The sequence below is a fragment of the Enhydra lutris genome, unplaced genomic scaffold (assembly GCF_002288905.1).
Source record: "Enhydra lutris kenyoni isolate GAN:26980312 unplaced genomic scaffold, ASM228890v2 scaffoldscaffold21, whole genome shotgun sequence".
In the NCBI taxonomy this organism is placed as follows: domain Eukaryota; kingdom Metazoa; phylum Chordata; class Mammalia; order Carnivora; family Mustelidae; genus Enhydra; species Enhydra lutris.
The window spans coordinates 37,961,934-37,984,280 of record NW_019154105.1 but is presented as its reverse complement, the minus strand read 5'-3'; the positions used below and the strand labels follow the sequence as shown (position 1 = coordinate 37,984,280).

General features: G+C 38.5%; 1 protein-coding gene across 1 annotated transcript in view; it reads left to right on the top strand.

The window, feature by feature from the left end:
* LOC111149025 (NACHT and WD repeat domain containing 2) overlaps positions 1 to 22,347 on the top strand; it is a 181,612-nt gene that overhangs the window by 48,271 nt on the left and 110,994 nt on the right. The window contains exon 2 of the mRNA XM_022505913.1: positions 20,002 to 20,090. Coding sequence (XP_022361621.1) covers positions 20,002 to 20,090 — 89 coding nt within the window. The remainder of the gene's footprint in view (positions 1 to 20,001; positions 20,091 to 22,347) is intronic.

Genomic DNA, 22,347 nt, shown 5'->3' with positions numbered 1-22,347 from the left:
TTTGGCAGTACACACAGGTACCCTGCCGCAAGGTCGAATGAACAATCCATTTTCCATTTTCACATCGGTCAGGTTGTCTGAAGCTGTTCTTTCTGCTCTCCCGATGGCTCACTTACCCTTCTCCCTAATACTCTAACCTTCTTCCAGCTCCTTTCTCATAGTTCACGGGTAAGCTGAGGGAAGCAGAAAGCGTCCTCAGGAAGGTCAAGACATCATTTCAGACATAAATTCAGCCAGCATTTATTAACGGCTCGCTTTGTGCCAGGACCTGGGCCGGACACACTGGATCTCAAGATGAATAAAACATGAAGAATTCACAGTACGGTGGTGCTGACAATAAGCCGGTAACTTATTCATTTACTACGTTCAGAAGATACTTCCTGAGTCTCTCCTGTGCACCAGGCATGGGGGATACAGGCCTGAACAAGATAAACACGGTTCCTGCCCTCCAGAGCTTTAGCCCAGAGTCGAAGGCAATCCTTCGTGGTTGCAAGTGTGCCACGTTTCCACAGATCAGGAGCGTGGGGCGTTGCTGGAGCCACTGGCGGGCACATAGAGCCTTCTAGGCTCTCCCTGGGAATGCAAGTAGGCAGCGCAGGCTTTCTGGAAGCCACTGCCTTTAAAGGGATACCTAAAGGATAAGCAGAAGCAAAGTAGGGGAAAGGGTTGTGCAGGAGCGCATCCAGGTGTGTGTTGTAAGAGTGGACGTGGAGTGCAGAGAGCGAGGAGGAAAGTGACCTGGTGAAGCTGGAGCAGGAGATGGGGTCAATCCAGTCAATTCTTACAGCATCCATCGCGGGAGGTGTCCCCAGCTGACACGCTGAGCCTGCATCATTCTCACGCTTCACACCCAGATCATTTATTGATTTATTGGGTTAGCTTCTGCGTGAAATCCAGAATCGGTCGTACTGTTTGAGAAAGAAGCAATGCTAAGAGGAAAACCTAAAGAGTCCCGGAACCAAGGAATGATACGATGTGATTTTAGTTTCATCGGACTTCTTAAAAGAAGCTGCTCTGTCGGGTCGGGAACCCTTAGAGCAAAGGGAACAGGGACAGCAGGAAGCCTTAGACCAAAGGCCTGAATTTTCCTTTCTCCTTCAGAGGCTCAGAATCCGCCCACGGCACACGGCAGCCATCAGGCCCTCCCTAGTAGGTAGTTCAGCAATTTAAAAATAACTTAATAGGGCTAATTTCTTACCTTTGGATCACTTTGATTTTCTTGCATTATTTAATACCCTGTAATAAAATTAAGTTCCCATAACAAAAATAATATTCCAATGTAAAGATTGTTGTGAGGCTTGAAAAAATCCTGTAAAATGCAATGCTTTGTGCATCCCAGATAAGATTCTATAGGAAAAAATCCACAGTGATTCAGCTGCGGCATTGAATCGTATGCTATTGCTGATAAAAATCTCCACTACCTTTTTGTAAATTTAATTTTAATTACACCAGCCTAGTGGGCTCCATGCAGATATTTGCTTTTAGTATAATGGATTTTTAAGGGAAAATGTTCCGTGAAAGCCTTGCGCGTTGAATATTTTATTTGAAAGCAAATGGCAAAAATATTTTTGTAACATTCAATATTGATACTCTAGGGAAAAGCAGAGTGAAAAGATCCTTTAATGGATTATAAGGAAACCTTCACAACCCCTAGCTGTGACTAGTAGTTAGAAGTTCACACTGACTATAATATATTATTCATAAATATATTGGAGTGAGAGGATAACTTGACAAAAACATTGTTTTGCTGTTTTTTTTCTGCATAAAACTGTATTAATACGCTTCATGTGGCGTGATAGGACTAAGCGCACCCTTATAGGGATGAGACCTGAAAAATACAGCCATAAATTTGTAACGATCATGGTCTTTAAACTTAACTAAAATTCCTTATTTGCTTTTGATTAATTTAGAATAGAGAAGAATGTCCACTGACAGGCATCCTCTGGGTTTTCTGAAGTGTGAATTTTTTTTTTCTTTTAATGACCCGGTAGGACTCATTTCATGGTGACTTTCCGTAAGGAGCAGCTACGAAGGATGCGGCCCAGCCCCAGACTTCCTCCTTGCTCATTGCCTAGTCATGAGAGCAAAGTGCAGGATGGTAAAGATGTGGCTTCTTCCTTTTCCTCTGAGTTCCAGATACTCCAGTGAAATGGAACATCGTTTTTCTCTATAACAAATTTTTTGTTTAATTTGATAGATTTGGTGACTTTTAAGGATGTCAGACCTGCATCGTGATTGATCAGGTATGGGAATCCTTTGTTAAAAAGAGTCACACAGACCTAGTCATTGGAAACTAGAATTGCACAGGTCTGAAAGGCCATGCAAAGCCTGGCCTCAGTCAGTGATCCTGTGTCTTGCATTGGAATACCTCCATTAGCAGCCCATTCCACCTGGAAAGGCCTAGAGAGTCAAATTTTTCTCTTGCTTTGGATCAAAACCATCTCACTAAAACCTGTCCACTGTCTCCTACGGGGTGTATTTTAATAACCTATGCACAGCGATAGCAGGTGTCCCTCTGTGTCCTGTTCCTGATTCCATTGCCTTAATTTTTTCTGTCTTCTTATAATTATTAAACCCTCAAATCTGGCTCTTCCTTTGCTCTGCTCATGGCCTCAATTATCTCTATGTTATCAGAAATTCCCATAAACTTCATCTCCTACCTTTCTTGGCCTTTGTCAGATCCTAGATTTCCAAATGTCTCTAAGACATTGCTGGAAAAACCTTTCAGACCTATGATATTCTGAATTAAACAAGATCTTCCCTTCCAGAATGACTCCGGGGCCCAGTGGCCATAAATTCATTTTATCGTACTACCATTTTTCTAGTCTTCTAGGTGGAATGTATATTTTTGTAATGTTTTATTTTGATACATAGGCAGTCCCCATTATGCAAGGAGTCCATATTTGCACACTTGCCCACTTGTAAAATATGTCACCTCAACACCGATCCTCAGGGATCATTGCGGACATGTGCAGAGCAGTGGAAACTGTGAGTCCCCCGCGTGCCCCACTCCCTGCTATGCCGGCTTGTTTTGGCTCTCCTGCTAGGTGCAAGGATTCTTCCCTCACTTTATTTAGTGCCACATTTTTCACATTTTTGTGGGTTGTTTTTGTTTTTTTTTTCCTGGTGACTTTGCTATGTAAAAGGGCCCAAAAGACAGTGCTCATGGTGATATAGTGTCACCAAGCTCAGGAGGTCTGTGAGGTGCCTTGGGGAGAACATCTAGGTGATAAGAGGGGCTTCACGCAGACCTGAATTACAGTGCCGTTGGCCGGTGCTCGTGAATCAACAGTCTATATTAAATAAGGTGTCTTGAAGGAGACCACACATAAAAGAAGGTTTTGGTGTTGATCAGTCGAAGAAAATACTGAGACCAGCAGGAACCTAACCCCGTATTTCTCTTAGGAGCAGTGCTTCAGTGTTCACTCATTCTGTGTTCCTAGCAACTTCATAGAAATACCTGCTGCAAATAATGGGAATCAGCTGCAATCTCAGACTTTCAGAAAAGTTGCAAGAAGAGTAAAAAGAATTTCTGGACACTCTTCGTCTACATTCCTCAGATGCTAATGTTTTATGACATTTGCTTTATTCCTCCCTCGGTCTCTCTTTGTATGTGTCTAAAATTCCAACATAGATAGATATCCTTTGCACCAAAATGCTTCAGTGTCTATTTCCTAAAAGTAAGGACATGATCTGTTATAACCACAAAATATTTATCAGAATCAGAAAATTAACATGAGCTCTATATTACCTAATCTGTAGGTCTTATTAGGATTTGCCAGTTGTCTCAGTAATACCAGATCATGTGGGCATTCAGCTGTTATGTCTCTCTAACCATCTTTAATTCGGTCCACTTCCTTAGTCCTTGACATGAATGTTTTTAGAAGTATATAATCATTTATTTTTTTATTATTTTAAATTATTTTAGTGTTCCAAGATTCATTATTTATGCACCATACCCAGTGCTCCAGGCAATACATGCCCTCCTTAATACCCAACACCAGGCTTACCCACCCTCCACCTCTCTCTGCTCCAAAACCCTCAGTTTGCTTCTCAGAGTCCACAGTCTCTAATGATTTGTCTCCCCCTCTGATTTCTCCAACTCACTTCTCCTCTCCAACTCCCAGTGTCCTCCATGTTATTCCTTAAGTTCCACAAGCAAGAGAAACCCTACGATAATTGGCTATCTCTGGTTGGCTTATTTCACTCAGCATCATCTCTTCCAGTCCTGTCCATGTTGATACAAAAGTTGGGTATTCATCCTTTCTGATGGAGGCGCAATACTTCATTGTGTATATGGACCATATATTCTTTATCCATTCATCTGTTGAAGAACATCTCGGCTCTTTCCCCAGTTTGGTGACTGTGGCCATTCTGCTATCTGTATCTTTGGGGTAAATATCCAGTAGTGCAATTGCAGGGCCCTAGGGTAGCTCTATTTTTAATTTCTTAAGGAATCTCCACACTGTTTTCCAAAGTGGCTGCACCAACTTGCATTCCCACCAACAGTGTAAGAGGGTTCCCCTTTCTCCAAATCCTCTCCAACACTTGTTGTTGACTGTCTTGTTAATTTTGGCCATTCGAACTGATATAATCACTTATTTTGTAGAATGTCTTCAGCATAATTTGATGTTTCTTTATGATTGTGCTTTTTTTGGCAGGGATATTACAAAAGTGAGTGTTCTTCTCAGTATACCACATCAGGAAGAATACAGTGTTGATCTCTTCCATTTCTGGCAATGCTAACTGATTGCTTGGTTAAGGTGCTCTCTGCCAGGTCTTTCCACTCCAGAATTACTCTTCATGTCCTCCAGCCAAAAGCCCCCAAGAATATAACTGTGGTTGAACAAAGTTAGGTTGGTCAGCTCAAAACCAGCCTCCCAGTAGGGAGAGTGTAGACCATGAAGAACTTTAGGGCAACTCAGTATTACCCTGAGAGGGTATTAAGGGCTGCTTATCATCAGGTTTAGCCTTATGTTCAATTGCTTAGGGGATGTTTCAAGAAAGTAGGGCTTTACCTTAGAATGGGTGCTTTCAGAAACAAGTGGTTTCATTCTTGGTAAATAATTTGTATCTAGGAGGCAAGAGAAAGAGAGCAAAGCTAAGCCTGTACTTGATAAAGAAGCAACAGTCATTCATGTCAGTAGGGACAGGGGGATAATTAGTCATTTTTTGTAATTTGGACAGTATTCTTTTTTTTTCCTGTGTCCATGTATGATTATGAAGTGGTTTTGTTTTTCTTTTACTCCATCCTGGTCATGGAGTGACCTGGTCTAATATTGGTGTTGGGTGAAATTATTTACATTCATAATCAAACATCATCATCTAGCTGTGAGAGCTCGGGTCAGCTCCCTTTTAATAACAGCCAGGGACTGATTTTTTTCTTACTATTTTTTTCCCTTTGTGATTAACATAAGCATCCCTACTGATGTCAGTAGATAGGTAGGTAGATGATTTAATGAGGCGGGTGAATGAAAATATGGTTGGATGGGAAGGGAGAGAGTTCTTCCTTACCGTAGAAGGGTAACTGATAAATGTTAAAGATGATGGAAATAGAATATCATTATTTGTCAGCCATAACAGGTTTTCATGCAGGGATCTTCAGGTGCTCTAACTGGTGGCTGAAAAGTTGAGGAGCAATAGGACATTTACAGCATCTCAAAATATTTCCCCACAAGACGCTTAACCAGTTACTAGGGAAAGATCATAAAGTAGAAAAGTTTTTAGTCTTCCAGTATAATGATGATGGTGGTGGTGGTGAAGCCAGCTTTTCCTGAGAAATTGAACACTGGTTGAATTCTGATGCGGTAGACAATACAGACCTTGTCTGAAGTTTGTGAAGGTTGATGAAGGTTGATGGACTAGCTCGAGGACATGCGCTTTACGCGTAACCAAGCCTGTAGTCAAACCCGGGGTTTTCCTCAACAGCTATATTCTGCCATCTCCTTCTTGTGTACCTACTCTGTCTGACACTCTTTTTTTTCTTCCTCCTATAATCAAGCTATAAAATCTCTTCACCTCATATATGGATTACTGTATCTGTTTCCAGGAAATCCTCCCAATTCCAGGTTTTTCCTCGTCACATCTGCTGTACAGATTGTTTCCTTTTGCTCTTGTCCGCGAGATCACGTCTACCGCGACCTCACCCTGCCCCTGCATCAAACCCAGACCCTTCAGTAACACGGCCCCAGTGCCTTCACTTGTTTTCCCTATTCCATTCGGAAGTTTTGTTCCCTGACCCCCATCCCTTTCTGTAGTAAGCTCTGAATCTTTTTCTCCATTAGAAAATCTCTCATTTCTAGCGTTCTCTTTCAGAATTCTACTTATTTTCAAGTCATAGCTTCCATAAAGGCCTCACCAACTTGAGCCTCAATGTTGTCACTCTTGTGTCTAGAATATGCTCTATTCAGTTTCATGTGGAATCAGTGTTTGTTTTTCTACAGGTACCTCAGTTTTGACTCTGTCTAAAATACAAGTTCCTTTGCCCTGGGGATGATGCAGTTTTTCTGTTGGTTCCTGATACCCAGCATAGCGCTGGGTCCGTGGTGAAGTCTGGGCAAAGGGAGGACGGGCTGATGGATACATTCCTCTAAGAGGACAGGTCAGCCAGGCGCAGGTAGACCTGTCTGTGAAGGAACAGCTGTATTTTGTACATGGTATGAAAGATATTTTTCCCATAGTTGACTGAAATGTATAATAAACAGCTTTTGTTGTATATGTTCCTCTTTGGGTATTATTTTCTTTCCCATTTGTTTATGGGAAAGAACTGCTGTTACATTCCCCAATTCCCAGCATGCAGAAGCACCTCAAAAGATTTGTAACTAGGGGCACCGGGGTGGCGCAGCTAAGCGTCTGCCTTCGGCTCAGGTCATGATCCCAGGAACCTGGGATCAAGTCCTGCATCAGGTTCCCTGCTCAGCAGAGAGTCTGCTTCTCCCTCTGCTCCTTCTTCCACTTGTGCTCCCCGCCCTTTACTCAGATAAAGAAATAAATAAAATCTTTTTTAAAAAGATCTGTAAGTAATAAACTAATTATAATATAACCCCTATACATGGTACTGTCATGAATGGTGCTGCCTGGTGTTCCTCAAACACAGCCTGTGCTTGGTAAGTTTTCCTTATTTGCTCATTGCTCCCTCTTCCAGAAGACATTTATCCTTTCTACCTGGGAAAGTCTTATCCATATTCCAAGTCCTAATGTTGTGATCATCTGCCCCTGTAAACTGTCTGTGATAATCAGAAAAAAATATCCCGTTGTCTGTGCTTCAGTAGCATTTTGCTTGTACCTCTAGTCTAGAACTACTGTGCTTTTTTGGGAATCCCATTCTTAACAGACTGGATTCAATATACTGAGTGCCGAGAACAGGGCTGTGCCTTGTGTCTTTTATTTTAAAAGAAACAACATAGCAATAAATTTGAATGTGGCAAGCCCTCCTTGAGGACTGCATGTAAGTGAAATCATTCCAGTGGAGTGTGAAATTCAAATTGCATATTATTTGAGTGAGTAGATCTGAGATGCCACATACAGTTCTTACTGAGGGTTCTTTAAATAGACTTTGGCATGAAATGAAGAGAATAATTAGAGATGAATGATGCCAATTGGAAGAAATTTTTTTTTAATTACAAAGAAACTGACAACTCCGAAGTCATCAAATTCGTAGTAACTTCATTTGTCTATGAATGCTTTTGTAACCAATATGAATTGTTTTTGAAAAGAAAAAAACCTTATTTTGTTATAATGAACCACAAAGAAGTATTTAAGTTTCTTCAACGACATGCACAGTTGTAACATTAATATTTAGTTTACTGGTTTTCCTAGAAATTTTAATAAGCAGACTAAAATAATAGAGACATTCAGAAAACATCGGGAATGAAGAAGGTTTGAATTTTCTCCATCCCTGCTTTACCTGCTAGTTTTATCTAAGATTGTAATTCTTTTTAACCCCATAAATTAAACATTATTATTTTATGCAACTAATTTTTTTTAGATTTAGTTATATATTTACCAGCTTCCTTGTACACCAACATTTTTTTGTATCTCAAAATTGACATTTGGGACTTTTTTTTTTCTATCTGGAATATATTCTTTCGCATTTCCTTCTAAAGGAAAATGGCAGGAAACTCTCTTTTTAGTTTTTCTAAAAGTATTCCCTTTTGCACTTTCTCTTGAAAGATAATTTTGTTGGTTAAAAGGATTTTTGCATTTATGTTCATGAAGGTTATATTGGTCTATAGCTTTTGTTTTATGGTTTTTTTTTTCTTTTGATGTCTTTGGCTTTAGTTTTAAGATAATAACAGACTTAAAAAAGAAGTTGAAAAATGTTCCTTCTCCTTTGGTTTCTGAAAGTATGTGTAAAGGATTATTTCTTTAAAGATTTATTTTTGAGGGAGAGAGCGAGCGAGCGAGTGGGGTGAGGCAGACAAAGAGACTCTTTCAAACAGAATCTCTGCTCAGCGAGGAGCCTACAGGGGGTTTGTCCTGGAGCTCCATCTACTACCCATGAGATCATGACCTGACCTGAAACCAAGAACAGGATACTTAACTGCCTGAGCCACCCAGATGCCCTAGATAGATTATTTCTTCCTTAATATTGATATAATTTACTAGTTATACACTCTGGAATGGTGATTTTCATTGAGAAGATTTTTTCTTTCTTTTTTTTTTAATTTTATTTTATTTTTTCAGTGTTCCAAGATTCATTGTTTATGCACCAGACCCATTGCTCTATGCAATCTGTGCCCTCCTTAACTTTTAACTAATTTAATTTTTTTTTTTTTTTTTTCTTGTTATAAGTCTCTTTAGATTTTCCTTTTCTTCTTGACTCATTTTCAGTTTCTGTGTTTCTGGAATTTGTTCATTTCATCCAAGTTTCTGAATTCATTAGAAAAAAGGTATTGTTCATCGTATACCCTTATAACTTTTTAAATTATAGTAGTGTCAGTATGCTATATGGCTTCTCCTTCATTCCTAATTTGATCATTTGTCTTCTTTTTTCTTGGTCAACCTATCTGAAAGTTCATAAATATCTTTGATCTTTCAAAGAACCAACTTTTGACTTTACTGATTCTTGGAGTTGTTTTTTCTGATTCCTATTTCATTGATTTTCATGCTTCTTTAAAAATTTTTTTCTTTCTCTTTACTTTGGGTTGAGTTTACTCTTTTCTGGTTAAGTTAGAATCCTGAGTTATTGATTCATTTTTGTTATAGATATTTAAGGGTAGAGATTTCTTTCTAACCACTGCTTTAGTTATGTTTCATAGCTTTTAACATGTTTTAGGACACCTGTTTCTTTTTGTGTATTGTTCTTTGATACATGAGTTATTTACAACTGTGTTGTTCAATTTCCAGATATCTGGGGATTTACCTAAAGTCTTTATGTTATTGATTTCTAATTTAATTCTATTATGGTTGTAGATCATATTTGTTATAATTTTAGTACTTCTAAATTTACAAGACTTGTCTGTGGTGTAGTTTATGACCTATCATGGGAGCACTAGAAAAAAATGTGTGTTTTGCTGCCTTTGGGTAGATAGTTCTACAAATGTCAAGTCATTGGACAGTGTTGTTGACGTTTTCTGTATCCTTGTGGACTTTCTGTGTAGTAATTTTATCAGTTATTGAGAATGCACTATAGAAATCACCAGCTGATGTTGGAATGTCTGTTTCTCTTTTTACTTCTGTCCATTTTTGCTTTATAGATTTTAGGGCTCTGTTTATGTATACATTTAAAATTGTTGTATCATGACTCTTTTTTAAAGTAGTATTGTCTCTTGTCTTAAGTCAGTTTCACCTGATATTATATATTCAATTTTTTTCGGTTATTATTTGCATGGTTTTTATTTCTATCCTTTTACTTTCAATCTATTGATGTTTTTAAACCTAAGGTGTGTCCCTTGTAGATAGCACATAATTAGATATGGTTTCATTATCTAGTCTATCTTTTGAGTGTTTATTCTTCTTTAAACTTATTGATATGCTTGGATTTATTTCACACCTTTTGCTATTTGTTTTCTGCATATCTCGTGTCATTTCTCTTCATCTAGTCCCATTTTACACTTCTTTGTTAAATATTTTAGTGTATCATTTTAATTCCTTTGTTGTGTTCAGTCTATTTAGTTTTTTTTTTTTAGTGCTGTGGGTATTTTAAAATCTATGCTAATTTATTATATACTTTAGATGAATACTAACTTAATAAACACATAAATACTTTGTACCACTATAGCTCCATTTTCTCCTTCCTCCTTCTTCTTATTGCCATGTGTTATTTATGTATGTATGTATGTTTGTTAAAACCCAACAATGCAATGTTCTAATTATTGCTTTATTATATAGCCTTACAGTTTTTCAAGAAGTATATAAAAGAAGCAACCTACTAAATGATGATATTTGCAAATGACATATCTGATAGCTTCCAGAACATATAAAGAACTGATACAGCTTAATACCCAAAAGACGATTAATTCAATTAAAAAATGGGCAGAAGCACAAATAGACATTTCTCCAAAGAAGACATACAGATGGCCAACAGACACAGGAAAAGATGCTCAACATCACTCATCATCAGGGAAATGCAAATCAAAACCACAGTGAGTTACTACCTCACACCAGTAAGAATGGCTAAAATCAAAAATCTAAGAACCAAGTGTTGGCGAGGATGTGGAGAAAAAGGAATCCTCTTCCAGTGTTGTGGGAATAGCAGCACCCACTGTGGAAAACAATATGGAGGTTTCTTAAAGAATTAAAAGTAGAACTACATTACAATCCAGTAATTGCACTACTGGGTATTTACCAAAAAAAAAAAAAAAAACTAAAAACAAAATCACTAATTCAAAGGGATAGATGCACTCCTATGTTTATCGCAGCTTTATCTACAATAGCCACAATATGGAAGCAACCCAGGTGTTCATCAATTGATGAATGGATAAGGAAGATGTGTGTGTGCGTATGTCTGTACGTTGGAGTATTATTCAGCCATAAAAAAGAATGGAATCTTGCCATTTACAACAACACAAATGGAGCTAGAGAGTATGCTAAGTAAAATAAGCAAGAGAAAGACAAACACCATATGATCACACTCATATGTGGAATTTAAGAAACAAAACAAATAAAGGAAAAAAGAGAGAGACAAACCAAGATACAGATTCTTACTATAGAGAACAAACTGATGTTACCAGAGGGAAGGTGGATAGGGGGGATGGGAGAAATAGGGTATGGGAATTAAAAAATACAGTCATCATGATTTTAAAAAATTATTAAAATTTTAAGTGTAGCTCTATTTTTAATTTTTTGAGGAATCTCCACACTGTTTTCCAAAGTGGCTGCACCAACTTGCTTTCCCACCAACCATGTAAGAGGGTTCCCCTTTCTCCACATCCTCTCAAACACTTGTTGTTTCCTGTCTTGTTAATTTTGGCCATTCTAACTGGTGTAAGGTGGTATCTCAATGTGGTTTTGATTTAAATCTCCCTGATGGCTAATGATAATGAACATTTTTTCATGTGTCTGTTAGCCACTTGTATGTCTTCTTTGGAGAAGTGTCTGTTCTTGTCTTCTGCTCATTTTTTGACATGATTAAAAAAATTGGATTTTGGGGGGAGGCGTTGAGTTTGAGGAGCTCTTTATAGATTTGGATATCAGCCCTTTGTAGTGTCATTTGCAAAGAATCTTGGAACATGAAAAAAATAAAATTAAGATGTTTAAAAATAAAGCACAAAAAAATTTTAAGTGTATAAAATAATACAGAAAAAAAAATCATGTAATCTTTCTTACATACTTACATACTTATCTTTTCCAGTGCTTTTCATTCTTTGTATAGATTTGTTGCTGTCTGATATCATTTTTTTTCAGCTTGAAGGATTTTCTTTAGTAAATTCTTAATGCAGATCTGCTAGCCACAGCTTTTCTTAGTTTTTTTTTAATTTGATGTTCTTATCTCATCTTTTCTCAATTTTACTGAGGTATAATTGATAAGAATAGTATTTATTTAAGGTGCACAGCTTGATGTTTTGATATACATTGTGAAATAATCACTACAATCAAGCCAATTAATGTATTTATCACCTCACATAGTTAAAAAATGTTTTTCCTTTTCTTTTTCTGTGGTGATAATAAGCTCTACTTTCTTGACAAATTTAAAGCCTACAATACAGTATTTTTAACTAGATCTACATCTCTGTACACATTAAATCTCCAGAACTTGTTCATCTTGCCTAAATGCAACTTTATACCCTTTGGCAAACATCTCCCCATTTACTCCTTCAGCCCCTGGCTCCCATCATTCTACTCTCTGCTACTGAATTTAACTATATTAGATTTGGCCTATAAATGAAGTCATATAGTAATTGTCTTTCTGTGCCTGACTGACTTTGCTTAATTAACATCATGTTCTCTGGGTCTTTTTTGTTTTTTTTTCCACATAGTTTTGTTGGTTTTGTTGGTTTAGAATTCTTGGCTGACATTTTTTCTCTAGTATTTGAATATATTGTTGCATTGCCTTCTGGATTCCTTGCCCTCTCATGAGAAGTCAGCCCTTAATTGTATGTTTCTCTGTATGTGATAAGTCATTTTTTTCTTGCTACTTTCAAGATTTTCTCTTTATCTTTGGTTTCAACCATTTGACTAAGTATCTAACTGTGGATCTCTTATTCATTATGCTATTTGGGTTCTTTGAACTTCTTGGATGTTTAGATTAATGTTTTCCATTAAAATTCGGACTTCTGGATAATTTGTTCTTCAAAATTGTTTTCCTCCATTCTCTTAACTCCTGTCCATCTGGGACTCCCTTACCTGCATACCACTATAGTTAATGTTGTCCCACAAGTTTCTGTTCATTTTTCTTTATTCTTTAAACGTGGTTACCTGAAGTTCCTTGAATATATTTATATATTTATAATAGCTGTTTTGAAGTTGTTTTTGTCAACTAAATCTCACACAGGAGCCCACTCAGAGACAACTTCTATTGACTACTTATTTCTCCTAAATAGATATCGCATTTTTCAGTTTCTTTTTATATCTCAACATTTTTTGTTGAAAAGTTGACATTTTAAGTAATACATTGTAATAAATCTTCTGATTTTTACCTCAAAGTGCTTTTTAAAATTTCTTTAGTTTTTTTGTTTGTTTGTTTAGTAACTTGCCTGGACTAAATTTATGGAATTTGTTCCCCACAATGCAGGCTGCTGATGTCTCTGCCCAGTTATTTGATGGTGAATGTGATGATATTCCTGGCTTCCAAGGGTTACCAACTTTCTGCATAGCTTAGTGTCAGTCAATGATTTGTCAACATTTTCTTCTCAAGTGCTTCAAGCCCTCAGTCCAAGCTTCTGTCCTCTGCCAGTCACCTGTGTGGGTTGGGAAACACATGCACAATTTAGCCAGTGCTTAAGTCTATCCCAGCTTTTACTTGCACTGGATCTTCTCATGTTTCCACTGCCTATGAACACGGGCTCAAAATCAGCCACAAGTACGTGGATAGCTTTCAGTCTCTCTTGTGTTTGTGGGTAGCCTTCCTATCAGCCAGGAATTTGCAGAGAGCTTAACAAGGCCCTCCATGACTATTTATTTCTTTTATCTCCTTTTTAAATTTGGGCAAAGCTATAGGCTGACTGAGCTGCTGGACTTCCACACATTTGTCTACCTCCGAGACCACTACTGCTACTAACAACATGATGGGCATGGAGTGTTCCCATCCTTAGCTCCAAATCAAGCCAGTCCTCTCTGGCAGTGAAGTTGATGTTCACAGCTTGACCTTCTCTGACATGGGAAGGAATGTGGAGGTTAAAGGGGGTAGAATCCCTTAGACTCTTATGATCTTACCAAAAGTTCAGTTGTTCTTCATGACTAATCACTTCCCAATTTGCTTTATGCCTTTGGTGTTTGATTGATTTACAGAGAATTAAAATGCTTACTTTGACAATTTTGTTGAATTTTATTATTGCTTATTGGGAAGAGGGTCTAATAAATTCCCCACTATACCGAACTCTGTCATATATTTATAACATTGCACCAGATTCACATGTGACTATTAATGCTGTCAACATAGTCAATTATTACTTGAAAATGACATTGCATTTTGATTTGTGTTAGCTTTGTGGAGACGGATTCTTTAGCTGGGTTTAATTAATGCTTTCATTATAAGTAGCATCTATTTGCTCATTTATTTATTGACTATGTGCTGGGATCTGCTTTAATTTCCATGATATAAAGATGAATGAGAAAGTCCCTGCATTTCATGAATTCACAAGTCCAATGGGGGAGACAAACTAAAAATTATGAATAATAATAAACTATAATATATGTTATAGAGGTGAGCACAGTGCTGTGGGATGAACTGGAGAGAGCGTGCCCATCTCTGCATTACTTTTGATTGGGGTTTAGAAGCGCTGAAGTCTGCCAAGCAAAGGGAAGCAGTCAATAGGGCATTCTGAGCATGGAAAGCAATATGCCTAAGGGCAAGGTTTGGTTTCAAATCTGGTATTTGGGACAAATCCGGAAAAGTACTCAGGAGGGTGCATGGCAAAGAGAAGTAGAAGATGGAACTTTGCTAGAAAACACATTTACATCTGCTAAACATTCTGGTGTTTATCTTCTGGGCCATCAGATGCCAGCCAAGTCCTTTTATTGATGAAATTAGTTACTGCTTTTGGTTTGTCTTGGATTTCTCTCCAGCAGCTCTGTGGAGCATAAGACTGCAGTGAGGAAGGATAGGTAACAAGTCAGTCAAATAGGAGACTTTTGAACCCTCAGGGTTAAGATATGATGAGTGCAAAACTAGAGACTGGCCAAATTCAAAAGTTGTTTGTGATAAAATCAACAGGATTTGTTAATACTGATGTAAGGAAGGGTCAGCGTGGCTGGTTGGGCACAGAGGGTCTAGAAGATGTGGAGAGGAGACAGCCTCTGGGAAGTTGCCAAACAAGAAATCAACCCAAACAGAAACAACAAAAACCAGATAGGATGTTCAGATGAATCATGAGCTAACAGGCCACGTGAGTGAAGAGGGAGAACCTGGCAGAAGTAAGTATAGAAACCTGGGAGAACTAACTGGAACAGCATTCGTTAACTGGAACAGCAGTCATAGCAAAGAATGTGTGCTGGATCCTAAACAAAAATTTTTTTAATAGCAATTTGGAATTAATCTAAAGCCTTCATGAAGTGGAATAATGGTCTTAAGAATACTCCTTCAGAACCGTCTTGCCCTGTTGGTGGGTATGTAAGCTGGTACAACCACTCTAGAAAACAATATGGAGGTTCCTCAAGACATTAAAAATAGAGCTACCCTATGACCCAGCAACTGTACTACTGAGTATTTACCCAAAAGATGCAGATGTACTGAAAAGAAAGGGCACCTGCACCCCAATGTTCTTATCAGTAATATCCATAATAACCAAACCATGGAAGAAGCCAAGATGCCCTTGAACAGATGAATGGATAAAGATATGATTCATATATACAATGGAATATGATTCAGCCATCAGAAAGGATGAATACCTATCATTTGCATCGACATGGAACTGGAGGGGATTATGCTGAGTGAAATAAGTCAATCAGAGAAAGACAGCCATCATGGTTTTACTCATGTGGAATGTAAGGAATGGCACAGAGGACCATAGGGGAAGGGAAGGAAACCTGAATGGGAAAAAATCGGGGAGATATAAACCATGACATACTCTTGACTCTGGGAAACAAACTGAGGGTTACCGAAGGGGAGATGGGCAGGGGGATAGGGCAACGGAGTGATGAGCATTAAGGAGGGCACATGATGTGATGACCACTGGGTGTTATATGCAGCTGATGAATCACTGAACACTGCATCAAAAACTAATGATGTATTATATGTTGGCTAATTGAATTAGAAAAAAAACACTCAACTAAGGCTCTTCCTGTGAGTAACTCAGACACTGCACAGAGACTAGTCATTAACTCTGAAATCAGTGAGGAATTATTTAGAACACAACTCCTTTAAAACCTAGTAGTGGTGCTGCCCACGTGTTAATGCGTCTTCTCAAAGGGATAAGGAACTGGGCAGATAAAAATGGATTTGATGACTGTGTAGAGTCAGTGATGCCATACCTTGTCTCTGATCTGTACTTTTTTAAGAGGTCCCTTTTTATGTGTGACATTCTGCAATTTAATTTTTCCTGTTTATGACATTCTAATGTTACTTAATTGCCAACCATCCGGATTTGCTGTTAGTATGAATCAGGTTTTTTAATATAATTAAGCCAGCTTATCCGTCACCCATTATAATTAATCCATTCTATCTTAATTACTTTTCCATTTCCAGAGCCAATCATCACATATTAATACAAATACAGGAAAATCTGAGTCATTTTTGTAACACAAGTAATAACACAGAATATCTGTCAGATATGTGCATACACTCCCTTCACACTTTTGGGAAGGTTCAACATAATTTGGTAAAATGTGTTAGTGTTCTGCCAGAAACACAGAAACCAAAAAAGAAATCAGTATTTCAGTTGTCATTCACTTACCTCATGAAACCAACCACCTTTCTAAACCCTATCGTTTATTTCCCAGAATTTCCTATACTCTTGATTCTGTGTCCATCCAAGGACAAATTGTAATGTAGCAAGCCCTTCTGTTTCTGGAGGTAATTACAGAGAAGCCTTGCCTGTCAGCTCATTCTGGTCACTGGTACATGTGTGGCATTTTTTTCATTCACTCATTTCTTAGTTGAGCACAACTCTGATCACTGGGGATGTAGCAACGAATGAGACAGAAGAAGGTTATAACTCTTTCTGAGCTCACGTTGTCATGGGGGATACTGATAGTAAACAAATAGCAACAGTAGTGATGAGTAATGTGGAAAGAATTTGAAAGGCAACAGGACAGAGAGTTGGTTGAGTGTGTGGAGGGCTCAGAGAGGTCTCTCTGAGGAGGTGGCTCTAAACTATATGATCTCGAAGGTGCCTACCAGCTCTCCAATTCTGCGTTTTTATGAAAATAGGTTGATGAAGATAATGCCCAAGAAAGATTTTATTGTGAAATCACATCTGACTCAAGTCCAAAAACCTAAGGTTTGAACTAAGGCTATTTTAAAGCCAAATAAGTACATTTCTGCATTATTCATAAGCCAATTAACAGGATAAATGAAGAAATATTTCTCCTAAGATTTTGATGATATGTTTTCTTAAAATAGCCTTGCCTTTCTTTGTTGAATTTTGCTTTTGTTTTCTCTTTTATTCTTTATGATTATCTTTGGGTGTGGTTCAAATGCCTTCCCCCTGAAATATTAACCCTCCAGCTTTGTATCACCTCCCTGACATTATTGTAACGTGCTCTTAAATGGATTTCATAATTCATCCGCAAAAAAAAAAAAAAAAAAAAAATCTCCTGAATGGCAGGAGATGCCATGAGATGATCACAAGCATTACAGGAGGAAGTCCTAGTGAGAGGGAAGGCCATGAGTAGGGGTATCATCTGTGTAGTGGTGTGAGATCCCTTTGGGAGAGGGAGAACATCCAAGGTAAGGAGTGTGGATTTCATTCCAGGTGCCTTATGGAACTGCTGGGGAGTGCTTTATGGGATCTGATTTGCATTTATAAAAAGATCAGTCAGGCTTCTCTGTGGAGAATGGATAAAAGGGCGTTAGAGTGGGAACAGGGAGGTGGTACAAAAATAATGAATACTGTTACGCTGAAAAAATAAAAAATTTAAAAAAAAAAAAGGAGTTCAGCGTCCCTTAAGTATTCCATGAAGGTATCCAATGCATCATTTTCGAAGATTGAGTCTTTGCACCAATGCAGATTTTTTTTTTTTTTTTTTTTTTTTTTTTTGGTTAGAGCAAACTATGGAGTATTCTAGATTCGAATGGCTCTCTAGATTCAAGTCTGGTTTCTCCAAGTTAAAGGTCGTATAACGTCAGGCAAGTCTCTTAACCACTGTATTTCAGTTTCCTCTTATAAGAACAGTGGACTAGTGGGGCGCCTGGGTGGCTCAGTCAGTTCAGCATCTGACTCTTGATTTCAGCATGGGTCGTGATCTCAGGGTCATGGGATGGGGTCCCGTGTTGGGCTCATCTGCACTCAGTGCAGAATCTGCCGCTGATTCTTTCTCTCCCTTCCCCTCTCCCCCTCACTCAGCTTCTGCTCTCTAAGTAAATAAATAAAATATTTTTTTAAAAAATGGAATAGTAATTTTACCTATTCAAAGAGTTGACAGAAGTGACTAAGAACATACACATAGAAATACTTAGTACATGACTATAGTAAGCTCTCAGTAAATATTACAGACTCTGTTTCTATCTGATCATCAAACTATGCCACATTCAGATAGCAGTATCTAGTCATGAGTTATAATTAACATTTTTACGAAATAAAAAAATGTGTCCATGTGTTATTTTGATGCTATTTTACCATCTCTTAATCCTGTTTAATTATGTAATAATACAATTTTACTATTTATATTACACATATTATTCCCAGCTTCCGCATCTGGTAGTATTTGCTTATTTTTTAAATGACTTCTATTATTTGTGTTTTAAATACCCATAGCCTTCTAGAGAGATCGATTGAATATTAATTAGTTTTGTTGCGAAGTTAATGTTTTCAACCCTTAAAATGGGATGGAGAGCGGGCCTCGGGTCCTTAGATGATATCGCTCATGTAAACACTGCATATAGGACCTCCACCGGGGCTAGGACCACACGAGGGTGCTGCTAAGATGCACCCCTCCTCCACGTGGTCCTCCTGCTTTGGACTTCAGGTCCGCGTTGGATCCCTGGCTAGAAAAGACCCTATCCATTTGGACCACGGGGTAACCTAGAAGCCTCGTGAGTCTTTGGTTTCCAGGTAAACACTGGCTTCTGTCACTCTGTGAGGTTGCAACTGCATTTCAGACTCTTGAGATTGGTTATTTCTGTCTTGAAGTAGTCTTGAGAACAGTCGGAAAGTAGAGTAGGTCAGCACAGCATATGGTCGAATTTGCATGGACAGATGAACTTGAGAATAATAAGGAAAGTCTTTGAAACTGGCTTTTAGTTATAAATGTGGTATGCAAATATATTTCATAGTTACGCTGGGTTTGAGGTACATTTAGCAAATGGCATTTTTCATGAGAGAAGACATTAACCTGATTTTAAAATCGCAGTCCTCCTCTTTCACGGAAGGTACTGGGGCAAGGAAGAGCCTCGCTTTGCTTGTAAACATTTTATAACATCATCCTTGATACAGAGCATTACCAAGCACTGGGGGCTTCAGAAATAAACCCCTTTCTGTGCAAAACAATCAAGATTAAGTATATATTCTGTGGTTTTTCTGGCTTCAGGTTCTGTTTCTTCTTGTATGTTTTTATTAAGGACATGAATAGTAAATAGTGATTTTTGAAGTATTTACACAGGAAGCAATTAGCCCTACAACAGGCAGCCCCGGTGCCCAAGGTGACCGCTGGCCAGTCAAATCCACCAGATGGGGATCTGCTGTGTGGAAATTGGCTCCCACGACTTGTCTTTCCTAACTGCTGTACTGATTGCATGGATACTGTACTGAATTTTGTAGAAGTCGAATTATTTGTAAATATGATACAAATGATAGAGATTTTAGATACTATTTGGAATCAGTAAATTAACGTGTGTGTGCAATGCGTGTGTGTGATGTTGTAGCTCTTACACGTCATGGGGCTAAAACACCTGATAGCAGATAGCCCTACGGTTTTTCCTTCTGCCTCTTCCAAAGACAGCGTGGTCCAGCTACTTAAGAGATCATGGAGGGTCTGGGTGGGCATCAAGACTCAAATGTGAATTCTCCGCTCTGCCAGCACACATGGACCTGACCACGGGGGCTCCCATCCGTCCCACGGGCTCTTACGTCTGGCAGTGGTCTCCCTGCTCCCCCAGGAGTCACATATCCCATCATTTCACAGTCGGCACCCAACTGGATTGTTATGTTAGTGCTAATATTAGCTTGTAAGCTTACATTTTTTTCCAGAAATACCTATGTGTGGACATAACTTCCTTTCTATGTGTTTGTTTTTCTACCACAGACACGGGAGCAGAAAGACAGGCACTAAGAGAAAATGTGTATCCTAAATTGAGAGAATTCTGCAGAGAAAACTATGGATTAGAATTTCAGGTAACTCTGATATTAATTTCATTTTTAATCACGGCAGCTGAATAACATTTGTGCTCACTTATTTCACAACGTCGGTGTTATTAAAAACACGTTTTAAGCTCTGAAAATGTTTATTTCTTTAAGCATGGGTAAAAAGGAACAATGGAAAATGGAAATAAAATATTTAGTCATTTTTGGGGGGTCATCTGGGTGGTTTAGTCAGTTAAGCGGCTGCCTTCGGCTCAGGTCATAATCCCAGAGTCCTGGGATCGAGTCCCATATTGGGCTCCCTACCAAGTGGGGAGTCTGCTTCTCTCTGCCTTCCTGCACCTCTCCTTCTGAGCTCTCATGCTCTCTCGCTCTCTCGCTCTCTCTCTCAAATCAATAATATCTTCAAAAAGATATTTACTCATTTTTGGTGCTTTGCACTTTGATGCTATTTCTTGGCCCCTGCCTGGTATTGGCTCATCTTCTCCTTCTAACCATGTTTATTTACTTCTCCACAATCTCTACTGTTCTCAGGAAGGTGAAGATTGCTGAGTGCAGGCCCCTGGGCTGTGGTCTCTAGAAATGATTTGCACATAAAAATTGAGACCAGCTTTCTCCCAGGTGTTTTCTTTTAGCAGCCTGGCCAGCCCTTGCCTTCTAGCTTGCCTTTAGTTTTTGTTCACATTGTAAAATGTCCTTTTTCCTATGTTAGGGATTTGCCATTTGCCAAACACAAAACAAAACAAAACAAAACAAAAAAAAATCAGCCTTTCAAGAAACAATAACTATTCATGTCATTGCTCAAGGTCAGGAACACCCTGACATTTGTAGACACCACTGATTTTTGCCACCTAATAGAAAAGTTCTAGAAAACATTGGGCATATATAGAACATCCCCAGAGTTAAAAGGTAAATGGCTGCTGGAACAGATAGCATTGTTTAGTCAGAAGTTTTCAACCTCATTCACAGCCTCTTAACTCTCCAGGGCTCTCTTAACTATGTTTCCATTGGTAGGTGAGGAATATGCACCAGAGGTTTGTGGCATAAGACTGCCAAACCCATCTTTGTTAGTGGAAGGAAATTCCACCCTTCATTTATTTCCTTCTGAATATTTTATCTTGGTATATACTTCATGGTGCTTTCTTGTGTGAGGCATAAAAGAGTTGGTCTCCAAATGGTTTCACTCTTTGGGCCTACTATCAGTCAGCAGCAGGCCATTATGACACACATATTGAAAAGTTACTCATAAGTCGCCATTTGCTAGATAAACAGTGAACCTAAATTAAATTCCTTATTGCGAATTTAGCACTCCCTTTTCTGAAGAACCTGGTTCTACTGATAACAGGGTCTCAACTGTTACAAAAATTCTGGTCTGTCAAGATTCCCAAAGACTTAGACACTCCTTGGGGACTCAGTTACTATGGAGAAAGAGATGTGTCCAAGCATGTTAATCCCATGTTTGAGTTTGTTTGGATATGCATCTTTTTTTTTTTTTTTTTTTTTTTAGGTAGAGAGAAGACTTTGTTAAGCCACAGACCAGCCTGAATAAAACATGGTATTAAGATTAGCTGAGAGGAAAATAAAGAAAAATATATTTTCTAAATTATAAGTGGGCCCAGGAAAAGACCGATAAAGCCAGAGGAAAGCTGTAGAAGGCAAGGTCCATGGAATAAATGGACAGCAAGGATCATTCTAGGCACGTGCATTGAATGAGTCCCTGAGATACTGGGCAGCAGTGGAAATGGCACTGGGCAAAGAAAAGTTGGGACTGAACCCCCCGCTTTCCACTGTGACTCCCTCAGTCAGTGTCTGAAACAGAAGTGGTGACTGCTTTGTATCCAAGGTTGTGTTTGGAATAGAAATGGGCAGAGTTGCATCTGCTTCCCACCTTCTGAGCTTAACAGGAGCTCAAATATACATCAACCTTGAATCTTCTAAGAATATACTTTTTAGTATAGTTTCTTCTAGTCGGTTGATTATAGATCTCCCTGAAGATGTATTTTCTACTGAGATGGTTCTCCTTTCTCAATTGCAACAAAATAAGATGCTGGAAGTTTCATGAGAAAAAAACCAGTTTACCTGTATAGTACTCTAGATTTCGTCTTTGGCTGTGCATGGAACCCAGAAGAAATGAATTCCCTAGAGTCACCCAAACATATACGAGTCTGTTTTAAACTTCTTTGCCTTTGTGGATGCTGTTCTCTCTGCCATGATGCTCTGCAGCCCACCTCTTCCCCTGCCATCCCTCAAGTCCTGCTCGTTCTTCAGACTCTTCCTGTAGATCCTGAGG